The 25,424-nt window shown below is 41.6% G+C and overlaps 1 protein-coding gene across 1 annotated transcript in view; it reads right to left on the bottom strand.

Moving 5' to 3' along the window:
- POGLUT3 (protein O-glucosyltransferase 3) overlaps positions 1–24,971 on the bottom strand; it is a 30,152-nt gene extending 5,181 nt beyond the window's left edge. Inside the window, 7 exon segments of the mRNA XM_049778422.1 lie at positions 382–486; positions 2,794–2,988; positions 5,021–5,217; positions 14,047–14,263; positions 19,074–19,360; positions 20,918–21,115; positions 24,758–24,971. Of these exon segments, the coding sequence (XP_049634379.1) occupies positions 382–486; positions 2,794–2,988; positions 5,021–5,217; positions 14,047–14,263; positions 19,074–19,360; positions 20,918–21,115; positions 24,758–24,971 (1,413 nt within the window).
- Positions 24,972–25,424: the final 453 nt, after the last annotated feature.

The raw sequence follows: 25,424 nt of genomic DNA, 5'->3' as shown, positions 1-25,424 counted from the left end.
TTGGGATGCATGTTAGGAACTTTGGTGGCGGGAGATCAACACTGGTGGTGGGAATGGCCCTAATTCACTGTCACTATATGCTTGAAATACAACTATGAAGGACTTGTAATACACAATGGTCTCAATAAAAAATTTTTTTTAAAAAAATGGGAGGGGGTCTCAGGATGTATTTGTAATGGCATCTCTAAGCACTTTTTTCCCCCTACAAGATTGCATGGCGATAAAAAGAAGATTGACTCAAAGGGATTTAGCATCAGTTCTTCCAGGAGGCTGGTGCTGTACCTTAGACAGATTCCATAGGCTGTTTGGGAGGTCCTTCTAAAAACAGAGCTCTCAGGCCAAGCATGTGTTCTGAAGATATAATCCTGGGGACAAACTTACCTTTAAGACTTTGTAATAGTAGCAGTAAAGCCGGTGTGGCTGCAGCAGGTCCCGGGCTGTCAACTGCCCTTCAGTTGCAATCTTCCTGGCTTCTTCATCATTTTCCTAAAAGTTTAAAGAAGAATCTATGAAAGAGATTTACTCCAGTGATATCTGCCATGATTACTACCATTACCACCATTCTCCTGCCAACCCCCCTTAACTCCCTAGCCCCAAACAAAAAGATACAAGCTAAGAATAAAGGTAAGGCAGGAAAGATGTAAGGCTGACTAGGAATAGCTAGTCTGAAGTCTGGAGAGTCTGCGATTCTGAAGAGACGAGGTTGTGAAAAGAAGCCAACTATATATACCAGAGACAGCTCTGGTAGACAGAAATGATGATGGCTGCTTGAACCCCAAAACAAAGGCTCAGGAAACACCTGCTACCCCAGTGTATTCCACACATACAAACTCTCACTGGACTATTGTGATTCTTTCTGAGCTTCCCAAGAAGTTGTAGGATCATCATCAGTTCCATTGCTGTTGATATCAAAATGCAAAGTAGAGTTAAACATGTTGACAGAGGGGCCAGAGCTGTGGTACAAGCGGTAGTGCATTTGCCTTTCTCACGCTAGTCTAGGATGAACCACGGTTTGATCCCCTGGCATCCCGTATGGTCCCCCAAGCCAGAAGCAATTTCGGAGCGCATAGCCAGGAGTACCCCTGAGTGTCACCGGGTGTGCCCCCCCAAAAAAAACCAAACTAAACCCCCAAAACGGTTGACAGATGTTGATTCTTTAAATATTTAAAGGGAATATAAAGGAAAATAAAAGGCAAGTTTGTAATAATACCCAGAGACAATAGAAATGAGAGAGCTGGAAGGACAGGCTCATGATATGAGGCTTACCACAAAGAGTGGTGAGTGCAGTGCAGCTAGAGAAATAACTACACTAACAACTACCATAACAATGTTAATGAGAGAAAGAAGTAGAATGCTTGTCTTGAAATCAGGCAGGGGGTGGGGAAGGAGGGTGATGGGGACCATTGGTGGTGGGATGTTGCGCTGGTGAAGTGAGGGTGTTCTTTTCTATAACTGTACCACAACTACAAATAGGTTTGCAATTATGGTGTTTAAATGAAGATATTATTATGAAAAAATTCCAAATATAATGATACTTTTGACTAAATAATGCCAAAAATCTAACCATATTTTCATTATAACCTCATAACAGCTACATTTAAATATGCAGTAGGAGGTAGGCTTTGCAGGCAGGAACCATTAGTTTGATCCCCAGAACTGCCCCACATTTGGGATGTGAGAACCCAGTGACACTGCCATTTGAATCCGCAAGGCCACAATGAGGTAGGTGATCCCTGGCACCAAAGAGTGAGGCCAAAAAAAGTTGTTACAAAATGAAAGACTTCATTGCTGTTTGCAATTAAAAAATTCAGTCATGGGGCTAGAGTGATAATATGGCAGGTAGGGCATTTGCCTTGCACAAGGCTGACCTGGTTTTTATCCCTGGCATTCTGTATACTCTCCAGGATGCCAGAAGTGATTCCTGAGTGCAGAGCCAGAGTAATTTTTGAGCAACACCTCGTGTGGCCAAAAAATAACAACAAAAAATTTAGTCCCTCATTTTGCTCAGCTATAAGATTTTCCCTCAATGCCAGAAACAGTGTTCCCAAAGATACTTGAGAATAACATCTAATACTCTACCACACTCCCCAGAAGAAAAAACCATTAATATGCAATTCCTACTGTTTATTAAGAGTCACATAAATGATTCTGCCTCGGGCACCCAGTTATTTCTGTAACCAAATATGGCTACTCAGAAACAGAATAAAGTCTTATAATGAAACGGTACATTTTTATAGTTTCATACAAAACCTAATAACTTTTTAATACTTTTCCTTTTGAACAAAGGAACTAGTATTTTATGAGAAATGGAATTCTCATGATGTGACATAGCATGCATTCATTATAACTTGTGCCTATCTGCTATGTGGTGAAAAGGAAAGAGCACCATAATTACCTTAAATGTTTTCTTGGGCATAAAACACTTTAAACACTGTACTTTGCATTTGGATTTTCTCGCTTTTTGGAATGTGGATATTTAGTGACTGTTTTAAAAAAAATTCTTATATCATTAAAAAAATATTGACAGAGATGTCACAAAATGACCCTGATGTTGTATCTTTAGGATATTTAAAGGGACTAAAAATTTCCAAACATAATATTACTTTTGACTAAATAATGCCAATCTAACCTGTATTCTGATGGAACTCATGTAACTAATCATGATTAAACTTGTTAATGATAAAAGAAACTGCTAAAATTTGGGGCTGGAGACAGAATATATATGTTAAGGCAAATGTTTTGCATGAGGTCAACCCTGGTCCTCCCACCACCCAAAAAAGAAAGAAATCATACCTTGGCCCATTTAATTTTCTCTAGTAAATCACTAAGATTTCTTTTAACTGGAACATAATGTTTCCAAGGCTTTAGCGCTTGATAGAAATGTTCATAATATGGAGAGTCCTGCTTCAGAACCAGACTATTCCCCAGCATGAGATATGGGTATCTGTAAGCTGCCACAGTTCCATCCACATTCACTTGATACTTGTACTAAAAGATTAAAATAGATATAAACAAAAACTGTTAAGGCATTTACTTCTCATTAACACTGTAACAACAAATTATAAGCTAATTATTTACTTTTTAAAAGCTTAATCTTTTATTTTGTAACTCACTTTCTTTTTGTCTTGTAAGCAGCTTTTAACAAATCAATATAAGAAATACAACACATTTAAAGATCAGCTTTAAAAAAATGGTCGCTGAGGGGATAGAGCAATAGTAGAGTGGATAAATACTTAGCCAACTCAAGTTCAACTTCTGGCATCACATGAGCAATGCTAGAAGTGACCCTTCAGCATAGAACCTGAGAACCGATGGATGTGCCTCTTCCCCAATTCAGTAGATAAATAACTTTAGGAAATGGTAATCCTCTTTAAACTCTGTCCATAGAATGGGGGATTCAGATTTCCATAGCCAAATAGAAAAATTATTTTTGGAAGCTTTCTATGTAGTAAGTCTGAAATTAAGAACCACTCTACACTTTATTTTATATTCACTCATTTTTGCCTTGTACTAAAGGCATCCTCTCCAAGCTTCAATTTTAGCATTAAGGAGATAAAAAGCTGGAGCTAACGGGCCAGACTGATAGCACAGTGTAATGCATTTACCTTGCACATGGTCAACATAGGATGGACCCCGATTTGACTCCCGGCACCCCATATGGTCTCCTGAGCCTGTCAGGAGTGATTTCTGAGCACAGAGCCAGGAACAACTGCTGCTGGGTGTGACCCAAAACAACAACAACAACAACAACAACAACAACAACAACAACAAAAAAGCTGGAGCTAAATTACTAAGGAGATATAGGTGACACATTATTTACTCTGTTTTCATATTTTGAGAGTAATAAATTTGGCAGATGTTTCAGTCATTTTTCACATTCATTACACCTTCAACTATAATAATGTATATAAGTTTTATTGGCATATCCACTCATTTTGATTTTTACAAATGAGAAAACTGGTGTTCAATAAATATAAATCTCTATACTTGGAAGGTCCCATATTCTTTTCATTATATCACACTGACATGAACAGGATATAATCAATGTATTTTATATTAGTAATTAATTTTTCTTTTTGGTTTTTCGGACCACACCAGTTTGATGCTCAGGGGTTACTCCTGGCTAAGCGCTCAGAAATTGCCCCTGGCTTGGGGGGACCATATGGGATGCTGGGGGAATCAAACCACGGTCCTTCCTTGGCTAGCGCTTGCAAGGCAGACACCTTACCTCTAGCGCCACCTCACTGGCCCCAATTAACTTTTTTTTGTTGTTGTTCTTTTTGGTTTTTGGGCCACACTTGGCGTTGCTCAGGGGTTACTCCTGGCTGTCTGCTCAGAAATAGCTCCTGGCAGGCACGGGGGACCATATGGGACACCGGGATTCAAACCAGCCACCTTTGGTCCTGGATTGGCTGCTTGCAAGGCAAATGCCGCTGTACTATCTCTCCGGGCCCAACTTTTCTTAAATAATTGCTACTTATATGGTATTTACACTATTTACAAAAGGCATTTGAGAGTGTATTATACATTATAGTATACAAAAAAAAAAAGAAAATCCAAAATAAATGCACCAAAGCCCCAGAATAAATCTTGAACAAGATTTTGCATATTTAAAGTCTTTTTGAGGGGCCAGAGAGCTAGTACAGTTAGGGAAGGCACTTGCCTGCAACACCTGACCTGAGTTTGATCTTCAGCATCCCGTAGGGTTCCCTGAGCACCACCAGGAGTGATTCCTGAGTGCAAAGCCAGGAGTAAGCCCTAACACTATTGATTTGGCCCAAAACTGATCAATTAATCAATAAATGTATGTTATTCTGAGCCATTTGGTAGACAAGTTTAATAACAATAAAACAACATCAAAACAAAACAAAAAAGGAAATCACAATATGATTAGACAGTCAATGTGAGAGAAAATTGTGTGTCATTCACAGAACAGGAAACATATGCAACGGTCAGCTCTCTGGCAGACTTTTTAACATGTTTACACTTCATATTCAACCAGAAGACTAAAAATGCGTACCTTAAAGAAATCAAAGAAACCGACTAATTTAGCTTTTCCAAGCTCCTTTTCTTTCTCTTGGAAAAAGAAATACCCGGTAATTCCTGCATCCAGGAGCTGTGGATTTTCACGGGACAACTGCGCCAACTGAAGCCTCTCCTCACGGCTATCCCTGCCTCTGAAGAAAGCTTTTTCTGTTTTATTGATCCAGGAAGGCCCTAGAAATTTGAAAGTATAAAACAGACAATGATGAACTTTACCCTTTTTGCACTATAAATGTATCTTTAAACTACTGTACCATTTAGGATGTTAACTTTCTTTTATCATCAATTTATCTTCTAAAGTAGATGCAATTTCCAAAATATATGGGATTAAGTTTGAATTTGTCTGAGGTACTTGAAAATTTCAGATTCAGAAAAACAGCTCTGCTCAGGGAAAGACTTGGTGGCTTCAGGTTCTCCACAGAAGAGTGTGGGACCCCATGCTGAGATGGTGAGCCCAACCGGACAATAGGACTCTGGATCCTGCGTTATCGGCTCAGCACAAAGGGCACAAGAATGACTCAGGAACAAGTGTGCAAGCAGAAGCCAAGGCAGCAGAAGCAGGCTCCAGAGCGCTGGTGACATCCAGTTTGAGTTCTAGCAGATGGTTAGAGAGTGAATTTAAAAAAGCGCCAGCTGGAATTGAACTTCTGGTATGTCAATCCAGACCAGACACAGTTGTCTGTGGGTTATGGGAGGAGTTTGGGGAAAAGACTGGGTTTGAATCCAGCTGAGTGTGTCAGGCCAGCAAGAGCACAACCATTCTGCTTCATACCATGGCTACGCATTTCTTCCAGTCTAGGAGCTGCACCAAAACACCTAGTAACAGTACCAGCCATCAAAATTCACAATGGGAAACTATGAAGAACCCACCACATCTTGTGACTAAAAGTGCTAGTTCTGGAGACCCAACCAACACCTTCTACCTATATAACATCTTTGATCAGGACTTTAGAAAGGAAATATTAATGATGTTCAAAGAACTTAAAAAAAAAAACCGATGGAATGGACAGTCCAAAAGACTCAAGAGGATATGAGAAAAGAAATGAGAAAAATTCAGACAGAAATATCAGGGCTGAAAAACATGGAAGGCAAAATGAAAATCTCATTGGAAAGCCTCACCAGCAAAGTCATAGCTGCTGAGGTCAGAATTAGTGTTGTACAGAGAAGACCACTTATTCTAGCAGCCTGAGGGACAAAGAAGGGAATATAGGATGCATGCTCGGAACAGGAATGGAAGGAGGACAACACTGTGGTGGGAATGCCCCTGATTCAATGCCACTATGTACCTAAAATATTACTGTGAAAGATTTGTAATTCATTTTGGTCAAAATAAAATTATTTTTAAAAAATCAATGTTGTATAAGATAAGCTGTATAACATCTCCATTCAACAGAAGAGGCTGGGAAAAATCCACAAAGAAAGCGAACAGACAACAATAAAATTCTGAGATAAACTTAATAGAAACAAGATAAGAATCATTGGGATGACAGAAATCCAAAAAGAAAACACCAATGAGGAATCAACAGTCAAGGACATCAATGATGAGAAAAATCCCAGAACTAGAGTAAAGTGGCAGGTTACAAAATTAATACTCAAAAATTCATAGCGTTTTTATATGCAAATAATGAAAGAGAAGAAAGAGACATTACAAAAACTATCCCATTCACAACTGTGCCTCAGAAAATCAAATAATCGTGGAATCAACTAAAAAGGTAAAAGACCTATACAAAGAAAACTACACAACACTTCTTCAAAAAATAAAAGAGGATACAAGAAAATGGAACATATGCCCTGCTCATGAATTGGGAGGAGTAACATAATTAAAATGGCAATACTTCCCAAAGCATTGTATAGATTTAATGCAATCCCTCTAAAGATACCCATGACATTTTAGAAAAAAGAAGTGGATCAAACACTCTGAAATTCATTTGAAACAATAAGTTCCCATGAGCAGCTAAAACAATCCTTGGGAAAAATAAGATAGAGTCATCACTTTCTCAAATTTTAAATTGTACTATAAAGCAATAGCCATTAAAGAAACATGGAATTGGAAACAGACAGTTCCTAGATCAATGTAACCAACTTGAATATTCTGAGACTGAATGAACCTAGGTGTACAAACAATTAATTTTGATAAAGGGGCAAGAAATACAAGATAAAGCAAGAAAAGCCTCTTCAACAAGTTGTGCTGGAAAAACTGGGTCAGTTACATGCAAAAAAGTGAACTCAGATCTCTCTTTAACACCATGCACAAAGGTCAAATCAAAATGGATTAAAGACCTTGGTATCAGATGTGAAACTATAAAGTACATAGAGGAAAACATAGGCAAAACACTCCATGACATTTAGACTGAAGGCTTCTTCAAGGAGGAAATACCACTGTCCAAATGATTGGAAGCAGAGATAAACAAAAGAACATTAAACAATAAGCTTCTGCACTACAAAGGAAACAGTAACAGGATTCAAGGGCTACTCATGAAATGGGCGAAACTGTTCATCCAATATTCATCTGATAAAGGGCTAATATCTAAGATATATAAGGTACTGGAAGAAGTGAACAAGAAAAAAATATCTAAACCCTATTTAAAATGGTTGAAGAAATAAACAGACATTTCCTCAAAGAAGAAATACAGGTGGCCAAAAGGGACATGAAAAAATGCTTCACATCACTATTCATCAGGGAGATGCAAATCAAAACAACAATGAGATCTTACATGTTACACCACAGATCACAAAGAAGAAGCATAACCAGTGTTGGTGTGGTGGGGAGAAAGGCTGGTTAGAATGTCATCTAGTTCAACCTTTCTGGAAAATAATATGGATAATCCTTAAAAATATGGAAACACAAAAACATACCACACAAAAATGCCCTCTACACTCCTATGTTCATCCTGGCACTATTAACAATAGCCAGAATCTGAAAGCAACCCAGGTTCCTGACAACAGATGAGTGGCTAAAGAACTGGTACATCTACACAATGGAATACTATGCAGCTATTAGGAAAAATGAAGTAATGAAATTTGCTTATATATGATGCTTATATATGATGGTCATAGAGTATATTATGAGTCAGAGGGATACACATAGAATAATTTCACTTACCAGTGGGAACTCTATTGGATGCCAGAGATCGAACCCAGGTCAATTGTGTGCAAAGCAAACCTATCTCTCCAATCCTGGTTTCCTCTTTTGCAAAATAGTTTGATTAAGGAAGACAAGAAGTTGCACATCTCAGCTCTCCAGAATTAAATGGTTCTTTTTCATTCCTTTTCCTTTTCCCTTTTTTTTTTTTTTTTGGTGAGGTCACTCTTGGCTAGGCTTAGTGCTTACCTCCTGACTCTGTTCTGAGGAATCACTCCTGGCTGTGCTTGGAACAATATGAAACGCTTGGGATCTAACCAGGGTCAGCCCCATGCAAGTGCCCTCCCCACCATACTACCACTCTACCCCACCCAATGTTAGAACTTTATAAAACAAACAAACAAAAAACCCAGAAACCTTTGATTGGCATCTCCTGTGTCTGTCCCTATTCCTCTCTGTCGTTGCCTCTTGTGAAATCACATAGCACTGGGTGCTGGATGTTGACATCGAAATGATAAGAGAAAGATTCCAGGCCTGTGGCCCCTTCTCTACCCTTCCCTTGCCCCAACATGCTCTCTCACCCACTGCTACAACTTAGTTCTTTCTAGAATGTTCTAGACTGGGGGGAATGGCAAGGTCGGAAAGGGGCCCAGGGTAGTGGTAGATGGAAAAGGGACTGGGGGATTCTGAGGAGCTTTTCCAGATGTCATTGCTGAAGATTGTAGATCAGAACTAGCTGAGTTGCAAGGCAGCATGTCAACCATTATCATGGAAAAATGTTCTGTCACTGGGATCATGCGGTGGGTGTGTATGTATTTATGCATGTATATATCTATGTGTGTGTTTGTCACACCCTGCAAAGCACAGTGGTTATTCTTGGCTCCATGCTCAGGAATAACTCTTGGTGAGACTCAGGGGACCCCATGGGATGCTGGGGATTGAACCCAGATCAGCTGCATGCATGGCAAATGCCCTTCCCAATGTACTGTTACTCTAGCTCTATGAGTTCACCTTTTGATTTTATAAAATGACAAATCAAAGCAATCTGAGTGCTCTGAGTCCTGGAAATCAAACACAATCCAGTTGGAAATATGGTCTTGGCTTGCAAACTTTTCCACGCCCCATGTTGTGTGTGCGTGTGTGTGTGTGTGTGTGTCCGCGCACGCGCAAGTGTGTGATTTGGGGAGAAGGATTCAGCCCTTCAGTGCTGGGCCTAGATAAATCCTTTGCCACTTTCTAAATGAAAGGGAGGTTGAAAGATAGAATGGGACTTGAGGTTGGAGTGTTGGCACAGAGGGGATGGCATTTTATCTGAATATAAAATAATGAGTTAGTGTGGGGATGGTGAGGCCTATCGACCCGGCTCCCGCAGCCCTTATGGTCTGGTGGCTCTGAAGGTGGAGAGATTCACAAAGCAGTTAGAAGCCAGCTTTATATCACGGTCCTAACTGCCATGTATGTTGGGAGCCAGTACTTCCTTGCAGAAGCTTGACATGAGCACAGCCATTTTAAACTACAGCAGCCATTATGCTGCAAGGCTGTCCTCTAGTTGAACTGTAACCTGTATACATGTCAGATGGCCATAAAACAATGCAGACCACTAATTGCAAGCCTGAGAAATTTGCTGATAGCATCTAGGTACTCCCTAATGGGATGTTCTGGACAGCTTCAACACAGGAGCTGTTAAGGTTGTACTAGGTACGGGCTAACATGGAATGTATGGAAAGAATGTAAAGCATTGTACACGTGACCCTCCCTTTGTGATTTCTTACTATATAAGTTTTGTTAGTTCTGAAAATAAATGCCACCTTGATCAGAAAAAAAAAAAAAAAGAAAAGAAAAATAAAGAGACACTGTTGATATAATATCCAGAGACAATAGAGATGAGGATTCAAAAGACAGTTCATGATAGGAAGCTTGCCACAAAGAGTGGAGAGTGTAATTAGAGTAGAGAAGGGTCTAATACAGAAAGAAAAATTCTTGGCACCCTTTCATTAACAGTATTGCAAAGCACAATGTCAAAAAAGAAAGAAAGAAAAAGTGAGAGAGAGAGAGAGAGAGAGAGAGAGAGAGAGAGAGAGAGAGAGAGAGAGAGAGAATGAAGTAAAATTCATGTCCTGCTTTTAGAAGCAGGTGGGGGAACACAAGAGGGCACCAGGGAGGGTGAGAGAAAAACTGTTGATGTTGTTGGCGGGAAATGCATGCTAGTGATGGTTGTTATACATTGTATGATTGTAACTCAATCATGAACAACTTTATCTGTGAAAAAACTAGTATGAACAACCTTGTAACCATGGTGTATAAATAAAAAAATATTAAAAAACTTAATTTAAATTTGAAAATTAAAAAAAAATTTTTATTTGCTGCACCTTATGAAGGACATATTCTGGAGCTTGGGTTCTTTATTTTGGTGTCACACTCAGTTATGCTCACAGCTTACTTCTGGTTCTGAGCAAAGGATCACTTCTGGCTGGGCTAGGGAACCCAGATTGACTACATGCAAGGCAAGAACCCAATATTATGCTATATCATTCCAGCCTCCATAATGGTACATTCTGCGTTCATCTGTATACTAGTGAGGTTTCACTGAAATACTGGAGTTCCTGTTGTATGATGCTCGGAAATGCCAAAATAGTGTCACACCAAGTTCAAAGAAAACAGTTCTGGTTTATTCATCAAGGTATTAGCTTCTTCCATCATGCCTACTTTGCAATTAAAAAACAAATCAGGATTTTTTTTCTAAGACAGGGTAATCAGAACAAATGACTTAACTAACAGTTTGAGTCCTGAAGTTGCTCCCAATTTTTGGCTTATCATTTCTGATTATAGAGATGTCTTTTTTCATGTGTTGTTAAATGCAAATATAGAGATATAATTCTACACTCTATATACACACATATTATTGCTTTCCTGGGAAGAAAATATTCTGAAAGTGTTATTTAAAATATATACTATTATTAAGAGACGTCATTAGTTAACACAGGTCAGTGTTGTGTGGGATAAATCACGAAGCAAATTGGAGGTGGTCAATGACTCTACCTTTTAAGCATGTTTTTTTCGGAAATCATTGTCAACATACACTAAGTAAGTCAATTTTTCATTTCATTCTTTAGTTTACAAAAAATTTCCAATTTCATTCACTGTCTACCAAGCCACAAAACATAAAAGGAAACTACTCAAGGTTTTCTTTTTTTTCTGCTTGAAAATTCAGTTTAATAAAAGGTTGTGTTAATAAATCTAATGCCTGAAGTGAGGGGAAATTTAGATTTTAAAAGATGAAAAGGGGCAGAAAGGGGAAAAGAAACATTCGTTACTAAAAATCATGCAGCTAATATAATTCTCTGGCATCTTCAAATAATTGTATTACTTTATTTATTTATTTGTTTGTTTTTTGGGTCACACCCGGCAGCGCTCAGGGGTCACTCCTGGCTCTATGCTCAGAAATCTCTCCTGGCAGTCACGGGGGACCATATGGGATGCTGGGTTTTGAACCACCTCCTTCTGCATGAAAGGCATATGCCTTACCTCCATGCTATCTCTCTGACTCCATAATTTTATTACATTTAAAATTATTTTGATCGCATCTGTGAGGTTTCCAGACGCGGCACCAGGTGGGAGGCCGTCCTTTGCCTCCGCCCCTCCCCCCTGTCGCGGCTGTGAGGTCTCCCAAGGTGGCATTCGCCAGGGGACTTTCCGCTGCCTCCGCCCCACCCTCGACTGCATCTCTGAGGTCTCTAGCGCTCCCAGCTGGGACGGGCTAGGAACCATAGATGAGAGGGTTTTCCAACAGAGGCCTGGAAGAGGCGGAGCTTCGCTGACTTCCAGGTAGGGGAGGAGGGCAAAGGAGCCAGGTTCAACAGCGCCCCCACTATTGTGGCTAGGAGCGGTACTGCACTGGCTGGCAGCAAGAGCAGGGAACACTAATCCATCAGGCTCCCACTAGAGGGTACGCTAGAAGCCAAACTTCAGCCAGCCCACCCAGAGCTGCAATCTAGAGAAGGGACCCAGCCCTACATCTCAGGGTGCAAAAACAGGCCAAAATCGGAAGACATTGCTCTCCAAGTCACACCAATAAATGCACAAAAACATGAGGAGGAACCTAACAGCTGGCGATACAGAGAGAACTCCTACTAAGTTCCCAAGTCCACCAAAATGCACAGATGCAAGAGATGAAGATTTAAAAGCAGCCATAAGAAAGGAAATGCAAACCATGGTACAGAAAATGAGAGAATCTCTAGCCACTGAGTACAAGAAATCCATGGAGGAGCAAATTAGCCAAATTAAAGATCTAATACAGAATATGAGAGACCCCCATACAAAAGCAATTAAAGAAATTAACAGACACTGTAAAAAGCCAGACGAGCAGAATTGCAGAGATGAAGAAGCACATAGTAGTACTTGAAGGAAAACTGCAAACCAAAAATGACCAGGAAACCAACAAGAAATTAAGAGGCAAGGCACTGGAAGGAAAAGTCCAGTACTTAATGAACAAAGACAAAAGAAATAATCTAAGAATTGTAGTTATACCAGAAGGAGAGGAAACAGGGAAAGGAGAAGAACAAGTAGTTAGGGAAATAATAACAGAAAACTTCCCCACCCTTTGGAAAGACGACTCTGCAAATCCAGGAAGTGAAAAGAGTCCCTAATAAAATAGACCCTAATAAACCAACACCAAGATATCTTATAATCCAAATGGCAAAGAAAAAAAGATAAAGATAAAAAAAAGAGAAAGATAAAGTTATTTCATAGCAACCAATAATATAAAGGATTTAGACTAGAATCAAAGGACAATTTTACCAAGTACATTATTTTCAAATAGATTTTACAAATTATGAATTCAAAAGAAGACTCCATCATTATAAGTGATTACGGTTATGGTACGAACAACACTGGCCCATTGACTGAAGTGGCCCAATTCAGGTATTTTTAACTTTTGGATAAGAAAGATCTTTTAGGGGAGGCTGAGGCTAGGTCACACCCAGTGAATCCCTGAAGTTATTCCTGGTGGTGGTTGGGACCGTATACAGTTCCAGGAATCAAACTGGGTTCAGCCTATGCAAGGCAAACACTGTTATGCAGATTTCTGGCCCAGAATTTGAAAAGACCACTTTAAGGCTAGGGAGCAATCAACAGTCAAGGCTGCATGTTTTACATGTTTCAGGAATCCAGGAGCTCAGTTTGAACACCAGCACTGAACAGGCCCGTAAGCATCACTGGATGTGACTGGAGGCTTCTGGCACCACCATGGTGAGTTTGACAGTCAGATCTTAGTAATAAACTTCCCCACTCAGCTGGCAGAATTCCATCCTGTGTGGCTCCTGGCCCCTCTGCCCTGAACATTACTTGAGAGTCCTTCCTCACCAAAATGAAGTAACCATATTCAATTTGATGGTACTTTAACTTGGTAAGAAAATAAGAATAAATGGGGCTGGACTGGAGTGGTTGTTCAGCAGGAAAGGCATTTGTCTTGCAGGCAGCTGATCCAGGTTTGATCCCTGGCACTACATATGGTTCCTGGAGTACACCAGGAGTGATCCCTGAGTGCAGAGCCAAAAGTAAGATATGAGCACTGATGAGTATGGCCCCCAAACACAAACAAAATGAATTAGAAAAGAAAATTAGGATAAATATAAGTTATTTAATTATAAACTTAATTTTTTTCTGGAGGAAAAAGTCTTCTTTCCCTTTCTATTTTTTTTTTTTTTCATTTTTGGACCACAACCTGGTGATGTTCAGAGATTACTTCTGGCTCTGCATTCAGGAATTACTCCTGGTGGTGCTCAGGGAACTCTTTGGGATTCCTGGGACCAAACTAGAGTTAGCTAGCAAGAAAAGTGTCCTACCCTCTTTACTATGTCTTCAGTCCTTCCCTTTACTTCTTGACTTCCAAACTTTGAGTCCAAGAATCAACTTTTGTTTACCTGTATTTCCCTGAATAGAGAGGAGGTCATTGGTAACACCCCTCATTGCTTCAAGCGTGGAATGAGTGATGTCATAGGTTGGAAGGATGACATCCCGGGAGTCCTGAGAGCCGCACCAAGAGATGATTGGTAAAGGGCCTGGAGTGCCATTGGCTTTTCTATGCTCCAAGGGCCAATCTCCAAGATTAATGTAAAATTCTAAGTCTGGAAGAAGGACCTAAGTAAAGAAAAAAAAGGCAATAATTTTTGAAAAAATAAACTTAAAACATTTGAAAATATCAGAAGAAGAAAGGATGCTGCTTTTTTTGTTGTTTGTTTTTGGGTCATATCCAGCAATGCTCAAGAGTTATACTCCTGACTCTGTACTAAAGGATCTTAGAGGATGTCAGGGATTGTATGTGGGTCTGGTGCATGAAGGCAAGTGCTACCCATTGTAGGTACTCAAGCCCCAGAAAGAATACTTCCGGTCATCAACAGAATCAGAAAGTCAAGAATGAGGACAATACAGGCAAATTCAATTCACCAGAGGTTAGCAACCTCTGAAGTGACATTTAGAACTGGTTAGTGTGAAGAGGGGAGCCTGTATAAAAAGGCATAAATAAATGGCTTTAGGGCCCTTCCTGCCAATTATCTTGATGCAAATCTGCACAGTTAGTAGATTCAAGTTCATGTTTTCCTCCCACCACTGAAACTCTTTATTATAACATTTATTTTTTGTTCTAGAATCTACTATTCCATTTTTATATTCCTGATCAATGACTTATCACCCCGTTTGTATACTTTTTTATTATAATTTAGGAACTTAAATAAAATAATGCTAAAATTTACTACAAATCCACCACCACCATTCAAGTGCCCACAACCCTCCACTCCATCTTAAATGCTCTTCTAGTAGGTTCAACCTTATATTTCAGGGACAATGATTAAAGCTGTACTAACTTCCTTGTTAAATACTGTCATTCTAGCTTTTCCTCGTTTTAGTTTCTTCTCCACACTGCTGCCCAAATTTCTAAACCTAAATAAAAATCATTACTAGCTAAACAGAACCATAAGCCTATAGGAACAAGGTGCAAATTCTGGCTAAAATCCAAAGCCCCACTATCTCTTTCTAGCTTATCTTTGTTTCTAGTTTATCTTTATTTCTTCTTCCTTGAACCAGTTGCCTTTAGGCTTCTACTCTAAAAATGCCACCAACTTTCATCTGAGTTGAGAGGGGGGGGGAGGAAGGGAGGGAGAGGGGGAGAGAGAGAGGAAGGGAGAGAGAGAGTACACAAGCGAATGCTTTGCATGAAGGAACCCACATTCCATTCCCAGCGCAGCAGGGAGGTTCAAGCACTACCTGTTGTAGCCCCAGAGCAAAGCCAGATGTGACCCCAAGTCCAAAACCAACAAAACCCTTGAATATTATGGGCGTGGCTCCCAAACCAAAAAACACTGAGTGATCCTGGCAAAAAAATGATACCCCACTCTGCTCTATACTGAGCTGCTTGGACCAGAGGTGAGGTTTGTATGTTTTTTTTTTTCCTCCACACCTGGCAGTGTTCAGGGGCTACTTTTGGCTTTGTGCCCAGAAATTGCTCCTGGCAGGCTCAGGGGACCCTATGGAATGCCGGGAATGAAATCTGGGTCCCTCCCAGGTCAGCTGCATACAAGACAAAAGCCTAACTGCCTTGCTATCAATTGTTAGCATTCCTTACCAGCCACCAGACAAAGAATCCAAAACAAAGAGGAGGGAAAGGAAATCATTCAATTGCTCCCCTGCAATTCAGAGACTCAATTCAGAAACATGCTTCACACCATGTTCTTGCCATAAGGTTTCTCACACTTGGTGCTACTGACAGTTTAGTTTGGCTTAACTCCTTGCCACTCAGGTTGTTTTGTTCATCATTGGATGTTCAGCATCATCCCTGTACTCTACCTACCAGATACTGGTAGCAATCCCAACCCTACACAGTGATGACTGAAAATATCTCTAAACAGCATCAATTTTCACCAACAGGTAAAATCAAACCCAGTAAATATCACTCCTATAGGTAGCCCTGAGGATAGCTCAGTGGCTTAGAATGCCTGTACTGTATGTGTGAGGTTGTGGGTTCAATTCCTGATGCCACAATATGCAAAAAGGTTGAGTGTGGCAGCTCAAACATGAGCAAAGTGAGTTCAAGATAAAGCAAAAATGAGTACAAGATACTGTACTCTTGTACTTTGGCAGGAGTGTGAGTACCAGATACAGAAATATAGGGCAAAGTGGCTCAGGGATAACTCAGGAAGAAAACAAATCTTATATTCAGATCTGCATATAGCACTATTATATAAGGTAAGATATAAAATAAGAATGGATTGGAGGGACGAAGTGGTGACACAGGCAGTAGGGCATTTGACTTGCACACGGCTGACCTAGGACAGACTGCACTTCGATTCCCAGTGTCACATATTGTCCCCCGAGCCACAAGTGATTTCTGAGCACATAGCCAGGAATAATCCCTGAGCATCACCGGGTGTGGCCCACATACCAAAAAGACAAAAAAAAAAAAAAGAATGGACTGGAACTATGGTCAACAAACTGAGGAAAGTGTCACTCACATCTGCCAAGTTGACTTTTGGTTTAAAAAACTTTGTAAAAAAAGATAATAACTCTCCATCCTCTTTCACTCCTAACTTTGTATAGTTAGGAGAGAAGGAAGAACGACAGAGTTTATTTTACTCTTCTAACATGTTTGCGAATATGCTGGGCTGGGAGATGGCTCAAAGGGGCCAGCATGCTTGGGTTTAATGGTCAGAACTGCAGGGTCTCCAGAGCACCCCATATCACCATGGTACTCCCCTCTTTGCCAAAAACAAGTTTTCAAAATGTGGTAGAGGGAGCTGGAGTGATAGTGCAGAGGGTAGGGTGACTGTCTTGCATGCTACCAACTAGGAAAAGAGCAAAATCAGGAGGATGTTGGGGATGGAGTAGAAAGAAAAGCCTGAGGGGCCACTTGCAGACTTTGTGGTTGGAATTGAGGGAACATGGTTCAATAGTGGTTGTTCTTGGGTCTGGTGTAGAAATTCCTGTCACTCTCCTACTAGTAGGTTGACGAAGGACCCTCCACCCCTGTCTTGCCATCACTTCTAGTTTACCTCTTCTTCCCCTTTTCCCTCTTCCACCTTGGCAACCTCAGTTCTATATACAAAGTCCAGGGCGTTTTGTCATCAACTATTGCTTACTCCTTCCTTGGCTTTGTTTATATGCCACATAACACATATGAGTGAGATCATCTGGTACTGACCTCCTCCCTCTGACTAATTTCATTCCATGTCTAGCTCCACCCAAGTTATAGCAAAGGGCAAAATTTCATTTTCTCTTATACCTAAGTACTATTCTATGTTGTGAGTATATCGCAACTTTTCATCCACTTATCTACCACTGAGTGTTTGGCTTACTTCCAGATTATGGCTATTGCTAATAGTGTTTTGATGAATACATACGTACATTTGTGTTGTTTTCTCCTTTGGGGATACCCCAGCAATACTCAGGCTTACTCCTTGTTCTGTGCTCAGGAACTACTCTGGTGGTGCTTGTGAGCAGAAAGCATAGCCCAGGCTGGCCACATAAATTTATCTTTTTAAATGAATGTTTTTGTGTTTGGGGATATGTGTAAGGATTGAACTGTCTAGATGCTATAGGAATCCTAGTTTGAGATTTTGAGAAGTCTTTATCTATACCATGTTCCACAGAAGTGGAACCAGCTTTACTCCCACCAACAGTAAATGGGTTCCTTTACCACAGCATTCCTGCCAGCACCAGTTGTTTCTGGTCCTCTCCATATGGTCCACTCTCACTGCTGTCATGAAGTTCAATCAGATTCCTCAAGAAGTTAAGGCCTGGAAGACCATAGCTCTTTCCTCTTCCCAGAAGCCAGGACAAGCTAGTCTGACTAATGGAGGGATGTCTGCTTTCAGTGGTAGGGGTTATGTGTATTTTATTGTATTTACTGTGCACTGATACAAAATAACTTGGTGTTGTATTTACTATGTACCAAGTTTTTGTTTGTTTTTATCTTTTGTTGTTGTTGTTTGTTTTGTTTTGTTTTGTTTTTGGACCACTCCAGGTTTACCATAGGGATCACTCTTAGTAGTGCTTGGGGTGTAGTATGTGTTGTCAGGTATTGAACCTAGGTCAACTTCCTGTAAGACAAGTGCTTTACCCAATGTACCCTCTTTGTTGCTCCATGACCTGTTATTTTAAGTAGCAAAATAATCTGTCCAACCTTAAGCAAAATGTAACATACAGACATTCTTTCAGAAACACTTATAGTAAGACATGAAAAATATATTTTAAATTCAAATCCTCTGTGAAAGGGAGAAAAAAAACAGCCATAGAAGGTAAAATGTCATGTGAACAGAAGGCATTTTCAGCAGGAACAGAGAACTTCCAGAAGCAAACTGAGGTGGTTAGTGCTGGCAGAGCCCAGGGTGACTTGTAGCCAATTCTAATTCTAATAGCCAATACTAGCTATGGTCCCCGAACACCAGTGGGAGGGATCCCTAAGCACAGAGACAGGATTAAATCCTGAATTCAGGTGGAATCCACCTCGCTCATTAAAACTAAAGGAAAGAGGGGCTGGAGAGTTAGTTCAACAAGCTGAGCACATAATTTGCTTGTGTAAAGCTCCAAATTTGAACCCTGAAACATGGTACCTGGAGCACAGAATCAGGGGTAGTCCCTGATCTCACTGACATGGCCCAAATCTACCTTTTCTCTGTTAAAAAAAATAAATTAGAAGAGAGATTCCTAAAAGTGTAGACTTAACAAACACTAAGATGGGGTTTTATTTTAGAGGAAGTGCCAGGAATTGACTTAGGGTCAATGTATGTTGGGCAAGGGATGGGCCCTACTGATGAATCCCCCAGCCCTACAGGTGGGAGCTATGTGACATGCACATTTCCAAGGTCAAAACCCATTTCCAGTCCATGTCATTCTTATTTGATATTTACACAGTGTAACAAAATAAATTTTTTTTCAGTCAGCAAAATCATTCTCATACCTTTCTTGCCAGTGACAGCAAAATCTCATCTGAGAACATTTTGAAGTCTGTGTACTTCCCTAAGTTTCTCCGGTAGATGTGGTTATTGAGAATTGTGTAATGAACAACGGCACCTCTCTCACCCCCAAACCTTGTTGGAACTTCATTTAGCATCTGTTGGAGATTGATGCTGGGGAAAGAAGCAAAATCTTTCTCGATCTGGGGTTCACTGATTGGGCAAGCGAGAGTTTTCTGCCAGGCTTGGGGGTCCTCTTCTGGACACACACAGTACTCATGGTACACTGGGCCTATGGAGCAAAACACACATAGTCTCACTCGAGCAACAAGCCCTTACTCTAGCAATAAGTGCAAGGGATTTGCTTGTGTAAACCCCCAAATTTGAGCCCCCAAATGTGGTACCTAAAACAAAGAATCAGGGTTAGTCCCTGGGCATCATTGGCATGGCCTAAACCAACCTCATCTCACAGGCAGCCTCCTGGTGAGTTCCAGGACATCAGATAGGGACACACTCTTTCTAAACAGAGCAGCTGTGAAAGGTCGTGTAACAACAATGACTGTCTCTTTCTTGCCTCCATTCTCAAGCCCTTAGACAACTATGTCCTCTCCCAGTTGATTTACATAGGGTCAACAGCAATTTCATTTCTTTTATTTTTATTTATTTTTTTTTGTTTTTTTGGGTCACACCCGGTGATGCTCAGGGGTTACTCCTGGCTGTCTGCTCAGAAATAGCTCCTGGCAGGCACGGGGGACTATATGGGACACCGGGATTCGAACCAACCACCTTTGGTCCTGAATCGGCTGCTTGCAAGGCAAACGCCACTGCGCTATCTCTCCGGGCCCAGCAATTTCATTTCTAGTGACTTATAAAAGGTTAAGGAACATTTAAAAATGTTGCTTTTATAGGAGAAGTTGGGCCACACTTAGTTATGCTCAATGGCTAGTCCTGGCCTGATGCTCAGGAATCACTCTTGGCAGTGCTCAGGGACTGCTGAGGGCCTGAACATACATAGTGCCAGTGATTAAACTGGGGTTGGCTGTATGCAAGTCTAGAACCTTACACATTGTGATATATTTCTGGACCCAAGATACTGGGACATTATAAAAGTAGTAAATGTAAACAAACAAAATTGCTTATCAATAACCAGTGAAGTTGTCTTTCAAAAATACAAGCAAAATATATTTCAGTTATTCAAAACTGGAGAAGTTAGCACCATAAATTTTTGTGGGGAGGGGCACAATCTACTGTGTAGCACCATAAATTTTTGTGCGGAGGGGCACAATCTACTGTGCTTAGGGCTTACCCCTGGTTCTGCACTCCAGGATCAAGGTTCTTATTCTAAAATCTGTTAGGGGGCTGGAGAGATAACAGTGAGTAAGGCACTTGCCTTGCATGAAATCAACTCAAGTTAAATCTTTGACACCCCATATAGACCCCCAAACTTATAATAACCCAAAAAACTATAATAGGAGTAATTCTTGAGTGCAGAGCTAGGAGTAACCCCCTGAGCATTGCCCAAGTGGCCAAAATAAAAACAAACAAGCAAGCAAACAAAAAATGTTAGTAGTAATCTTTTTTGGTCAAAGGCAAAAAAGATGAGATAGATGAAGATACATAGCTATGCAGAGGAATGAAGAACTACCTGAATAAATACACCAGCATTAAAAAAAAAACATTTACATCTCTAAATGTTTAAAGTTTTCTTTAAAATTTCAAGATAAGTGAACTCCAAAAAGTATCCCAGACCATAATTTCTTTATTAATGTGACTCAAGGCCATCCAGCCAACCTGACAGGGAGACTGTCAATATATAAGGCTAGCTCAGGATCCTGTGACAATCACTCACCTTTCAAAATGTATGGAGACTCAGCCACATATTCATTACCATAAAGGACTTCTATCTTCAGCCCTTCACTCACACTTTCATACATTCTGTATCGCACCAAAAATGTGCCATCATTCCTGTCCAATGGCTTAGACACATGAATACGGACGGTTTCTTTAGGTGAAAGAGATTTGATCACAACTTTAAATAATGTTTGACCTGAAAGAAAGAAAAAGAAATTAAATCCATGATTATCTCACCTTAACAATTATTGAGCATAAGGGCTAGAGCAGGTAAGCAGGTAGGGTGCTTACCCTGCACGTGGTCAACCCAGGTTCAATCCCTGATATCCCATCTGGTACCCTGAGCATCACCAGAAGTGACCCCTGAGCACACAGCCAGGTGTAATCCAAGAGAATCACTGGGTGTGGCCCATAAAACAAAACAAAATAAAATAACAATTATTGAGAAAATCACTTTTCTCCACAGAAGTGATATTTCCAACAGTCAACAATGTTGTTTTATTGTTTATGTAGGTTTGGTAGCCACCCTTGGTTATAAAACCAAAATTGATGCTAAGTAAATACTGGATATCTTTCTAAAGACAGCTGCTTCTGGTACACCTGAGCTTCAGGCTCTTTCAGAATAAAGACTGACTGGAAGTTTAAGAAGCAGTGAATCCTCTGAAAGCTTCTAGTGCTAGTGACCAGAGCATGTTCCACATTTATTAACAGTATGAAGAAGGCAAGACTGTTTATGGGCAGGCTCTCAAATGTTGCTCAGGAGGGCTGGGTAAATTCCCAGTGATACTTGAAACCAGGCCATAGTTCAGTATGTACTAGGTCTATGGAAATGGTGCTATGTTGGGGTCCAGGAGGTGCTGGGGACCTTCAGAGTCACTTGCAGCAAGGCTAGGGTACCTCTGGGACTGAGCCCCACCTGGTTCAAGGGACTGTGTTGATGGGAATTGAACTGGGGCTGGGTGCACTCAAGGGATGCAGTCTAACTCCTGTATTATCTTTCGAGTCTCCAAGAATGTACACACAGTTAATAAAATTTCTGAAATTATGATAAAAGCTTTTCTTCTGGGGCGGAGAGATAGCACAGCGGTAGGGTGTTTGCCTTGCACATAGCTGATACAGAATAGACCATGATTTGAATCTCGGCATCCCTTCCAGGAACGATTTCTCAGCACAGAGCCAGGAGTAATCCCTGAGTGCTGCTGAGTATGACCCAAATACCAAAAAAAAAAAAAAAAAAAAAAAGTTTTTCTTTGTTTTTCCTTTCTATATCCAGTGAAGTTCCTTACTTTCCTTTGATCTTCCAGGTTTCTATTTTTTCCTGTGCATCAGGAGGTATTTTTTTCAATTTTGTAACAGTAATATACTGATATCTTGCTATACACAATCAAGTATCAAACACATATTTTAATTTTATTTGTGAAAGGGACTTGTTCAATGGTGCTCTGGGACCACTTCCAATGATTGTTGAGGAATCACGTCATGTTAAGGAAGAAATGGGAATAGTTCCAGCCCTCAAACTCATGTTTATTTTTATAATCTTAAAACAAATGTGATAAATTATGAGAAAAATCACCAAAATAAACTATAATACTTAAATTTTGTGACAAGAACTGTTCTGGACTTACTCGTGGTTCTACGTTCAGTGATCCACTCCTGGAGGGCTCAGAATCTTATGGGATGCTGGGGAACAACTCCAGGTCGACTTTGTGGAAGGCAAATGCCCTACTCACTGCACTAATTGTTCCGGCCTTATTTTCAAGGCCAATAACTTGTTTTTTGTTTGTTTGTTTGTTTGTTTTGTTTTTTGGGTCACACCCGGCAGTGCTCAGGGGTTACTCCTGGCTGTCTGCTCAGAAATAGCTCCTGGCAGGCACAGGGGACCATATGGGACACCGGGATTTGAACCAACCACCTTTGGTCCTGGATCGGCTGCTTGCAAGGCAAACGCCGCTGTGCTATCTCTCCGAGCCCAAGGCCAATAACTTAATGTGAAATCATTTAAATACTGACCTACTGTCAGGCCACCTAAAATACTTAAATAAATGATTCTTTGTGTGTTCCTATTTGGTTCCTGGAAGGTAATGCCATGAGGTAGACTGACATTAGAGATTGGCCCAGGACCCAAAACCAGCTTCTGTTACTCACTGCTAGAAATCAGAGATGCTTTCCCATCTCCCAGTCAATTAGTCCTACTTTTCTATAAATTGGTGAATTTAAATAAATAAAAACTTAGAAGTAAGCATACTAATAACAGTATGATTTGGGAGAAAGAGAGGGATTTACAGAAGAAAACTAGCTCCAAAACATTTCTTTTCTTTCCTTTCTCTTAAGTATGTTTTGAAGTGTCATGGATCAAACCAGGTCTCATGCATGCAAGGCATGTGCTTGACTCCTGCAACACATCCTCAGCCCCAACATTTTATTACTTATTCATTTGCTTGTTTGATTTCAGTGTTTGGGATTCCCCTGGCAGTGGGAGGGTTATGTGTGTGCCCCACTTGATTTTTTTTTTTTTTTTGCAGTTTTGGGGCCACACCTGGCAGCAGTTATTCCTGGCAGTGTTCTGAGCACCATGTGGCACTGGGGACCCAGCCTCAGTCAAATTGCAAAGCATGTGTTCAACCCACAAAGCTCTCTCCCTCTAGCCCCACATTTCCATTCTTTTAAAATTGAAAGTATGATTTTTCAGTTACATTATTCTCTCTGAACTAGCACTTTTATAGTTTAAATATATATTTAAAAACATAATCATTACAAAGCTGTGCTTTACCCATTTAGTTAATTTTGAAACTTTCATGCCTATGGCATTGCTGGCATGAAGCTAATATGAGAATCAATGCAAAATAATAATGCCAGAATGTAATAGAAAAGTTATTTTACTCTCATAAAAGAAAAATTGAGAGTGCAATACTCAATTATTTCAAATGAAAGGAATGTGAATTCTCATTTACCCTGGAGGATAACATAATGGAATAGAATTGAAGCTCAGCTTAGTTTTTCAACTCCACAAATTCAAACCTCAAGCACCAGAGTTAAAGAGAATGCAGTGACTAAGTCGGCAAAAGGAGGTTGGGACCATCAATGCCATATTGATTTATGTCTGATTTGAATCAGACACAACTTAGGAGCATTTTGATTTACAAGGAAATCAAAACTGGGGCCAGAGAGATAGTATAGCAGGCTTGCTTGGCACTTGGCAGACCAGGGGTTGATGCCTGGCATCCCATATGGTCCATTCCGATGGTCTCGACAGGGTTAAAACAGGGGGTGCTGGAGAGCTAATAGCCTGGACATAAATCAGATATAAATGTGCAGATCCTGACGGGGCAGCAACATAAAACCAGCAGGACAAGTTAGTTGTAAGGAAGTTGACAAAGGTCAAAACGAGAAGAGAGTCAGGGCAAGAGAAAGCATCTTCGACTTGGGGAAACTTGGAAGTCCCAGGGAACCCCAGGGAACCAAGTGATTCCGAGGTCAGGAACCAGAAAAAACTTTTTGCAATCGTTTGCGTGGACCGGCCTCCCCTCTGGAGCCGTCTCCAGGCCCTTGGATCCTGGGTGGGACCTTCCAGGTCCACCGCCCGACCCGGGACCTGCAGACTCCAGTGGGGAGGTTCTAGGCCGGGACTCTCCTCTCCTGATCCCTGAGTCCCCAAAACCCCAGCCCTAGCGCGTTCCAGAGAAGGGCCAGGGCTCATTCTCTGACATTCCTCCAACATGCCTTGGGCCTATCCCCTCGGTCCTTTGCGCCCGGGAGGACATCGGGGGCGCCCAGACCGGCCCACGGGCCACCGCAGGATCCGGGGAGGCGCCCTCGGGCCGGGGGCGCTGGACACTACCTGGGGGCGATCGGGTGAGGTTCCGCCCGTCCGAACCCACGGCCTGCAGGTAGAAGTAGCGGACGGGCACCGCGACGGCCGCCTGGAGCCCCGGGCCCCACACCAGGCTCCGCCGCGCGCTCACCGGCGCGTCGGGGGCGCTGGCGGCCGCGGGCAGGGCGAGAGGCGGCAGCAGCAGCAGCAGCAGCAGCTGGGCCCGCGCGAGGGGCCGCATGGTCGGTCGCGGGGCCGGAGTCGGGGCTGGGGAGGGCGGCGACAGCCCCGGGCCGAGGTGGGCGCCTCCCCGGGGCGGGCCTGGCCGCCTTCCCGGCCCCCGCCTGTCCAGGAGGGACGCGGGGTCGTGCCCCGGGAGGGCCGTGCGCGCTGATGGCGCTCAGTAGAGTGGACCCGAGTGCAGGGCCGGAGCCTCCGCGTGTCCACCTGGGAGGACGCGGGCGGGACGCTGCGCCCGCTCCTCGGCACCCGAGCTTGTCCACGATTGGGGGGACCGTTCCTACGACCACGGCACTAGGACCCTCGGAGGGGTGTGTGTGTGTGTGTGTGTGTGTGTGTGTGTGTGTGTGTGTGTGTGTGTGTGTGTGTGTGTGTGTGTGATTTCCTCTCTCTCTTATTTGGGTTTTAGTGTGTGTTTTCCACTTTCTCTCTCTCTTATTTGGGTTTTGGGGTA

Source organism: Suncus etruscus, chromosome 8, assembly GCF_024139225.1.
Source record: "Suncus etruscus isolate mSunEtr1 chromosome 8, mSunEtr1.pri.cur, whole genome shotgun sequence".
Lineage (NCBI taxonomy): Eukaryota > Metazoa > Chordata > Mammalia > Eulipotyphla > Soricidae > Suncus > Suncus etruscus.
Note: the sequence above shows the minus strand (reverse complement) of the source record. Positions and strands in the feature narration are given on the sequence as shown.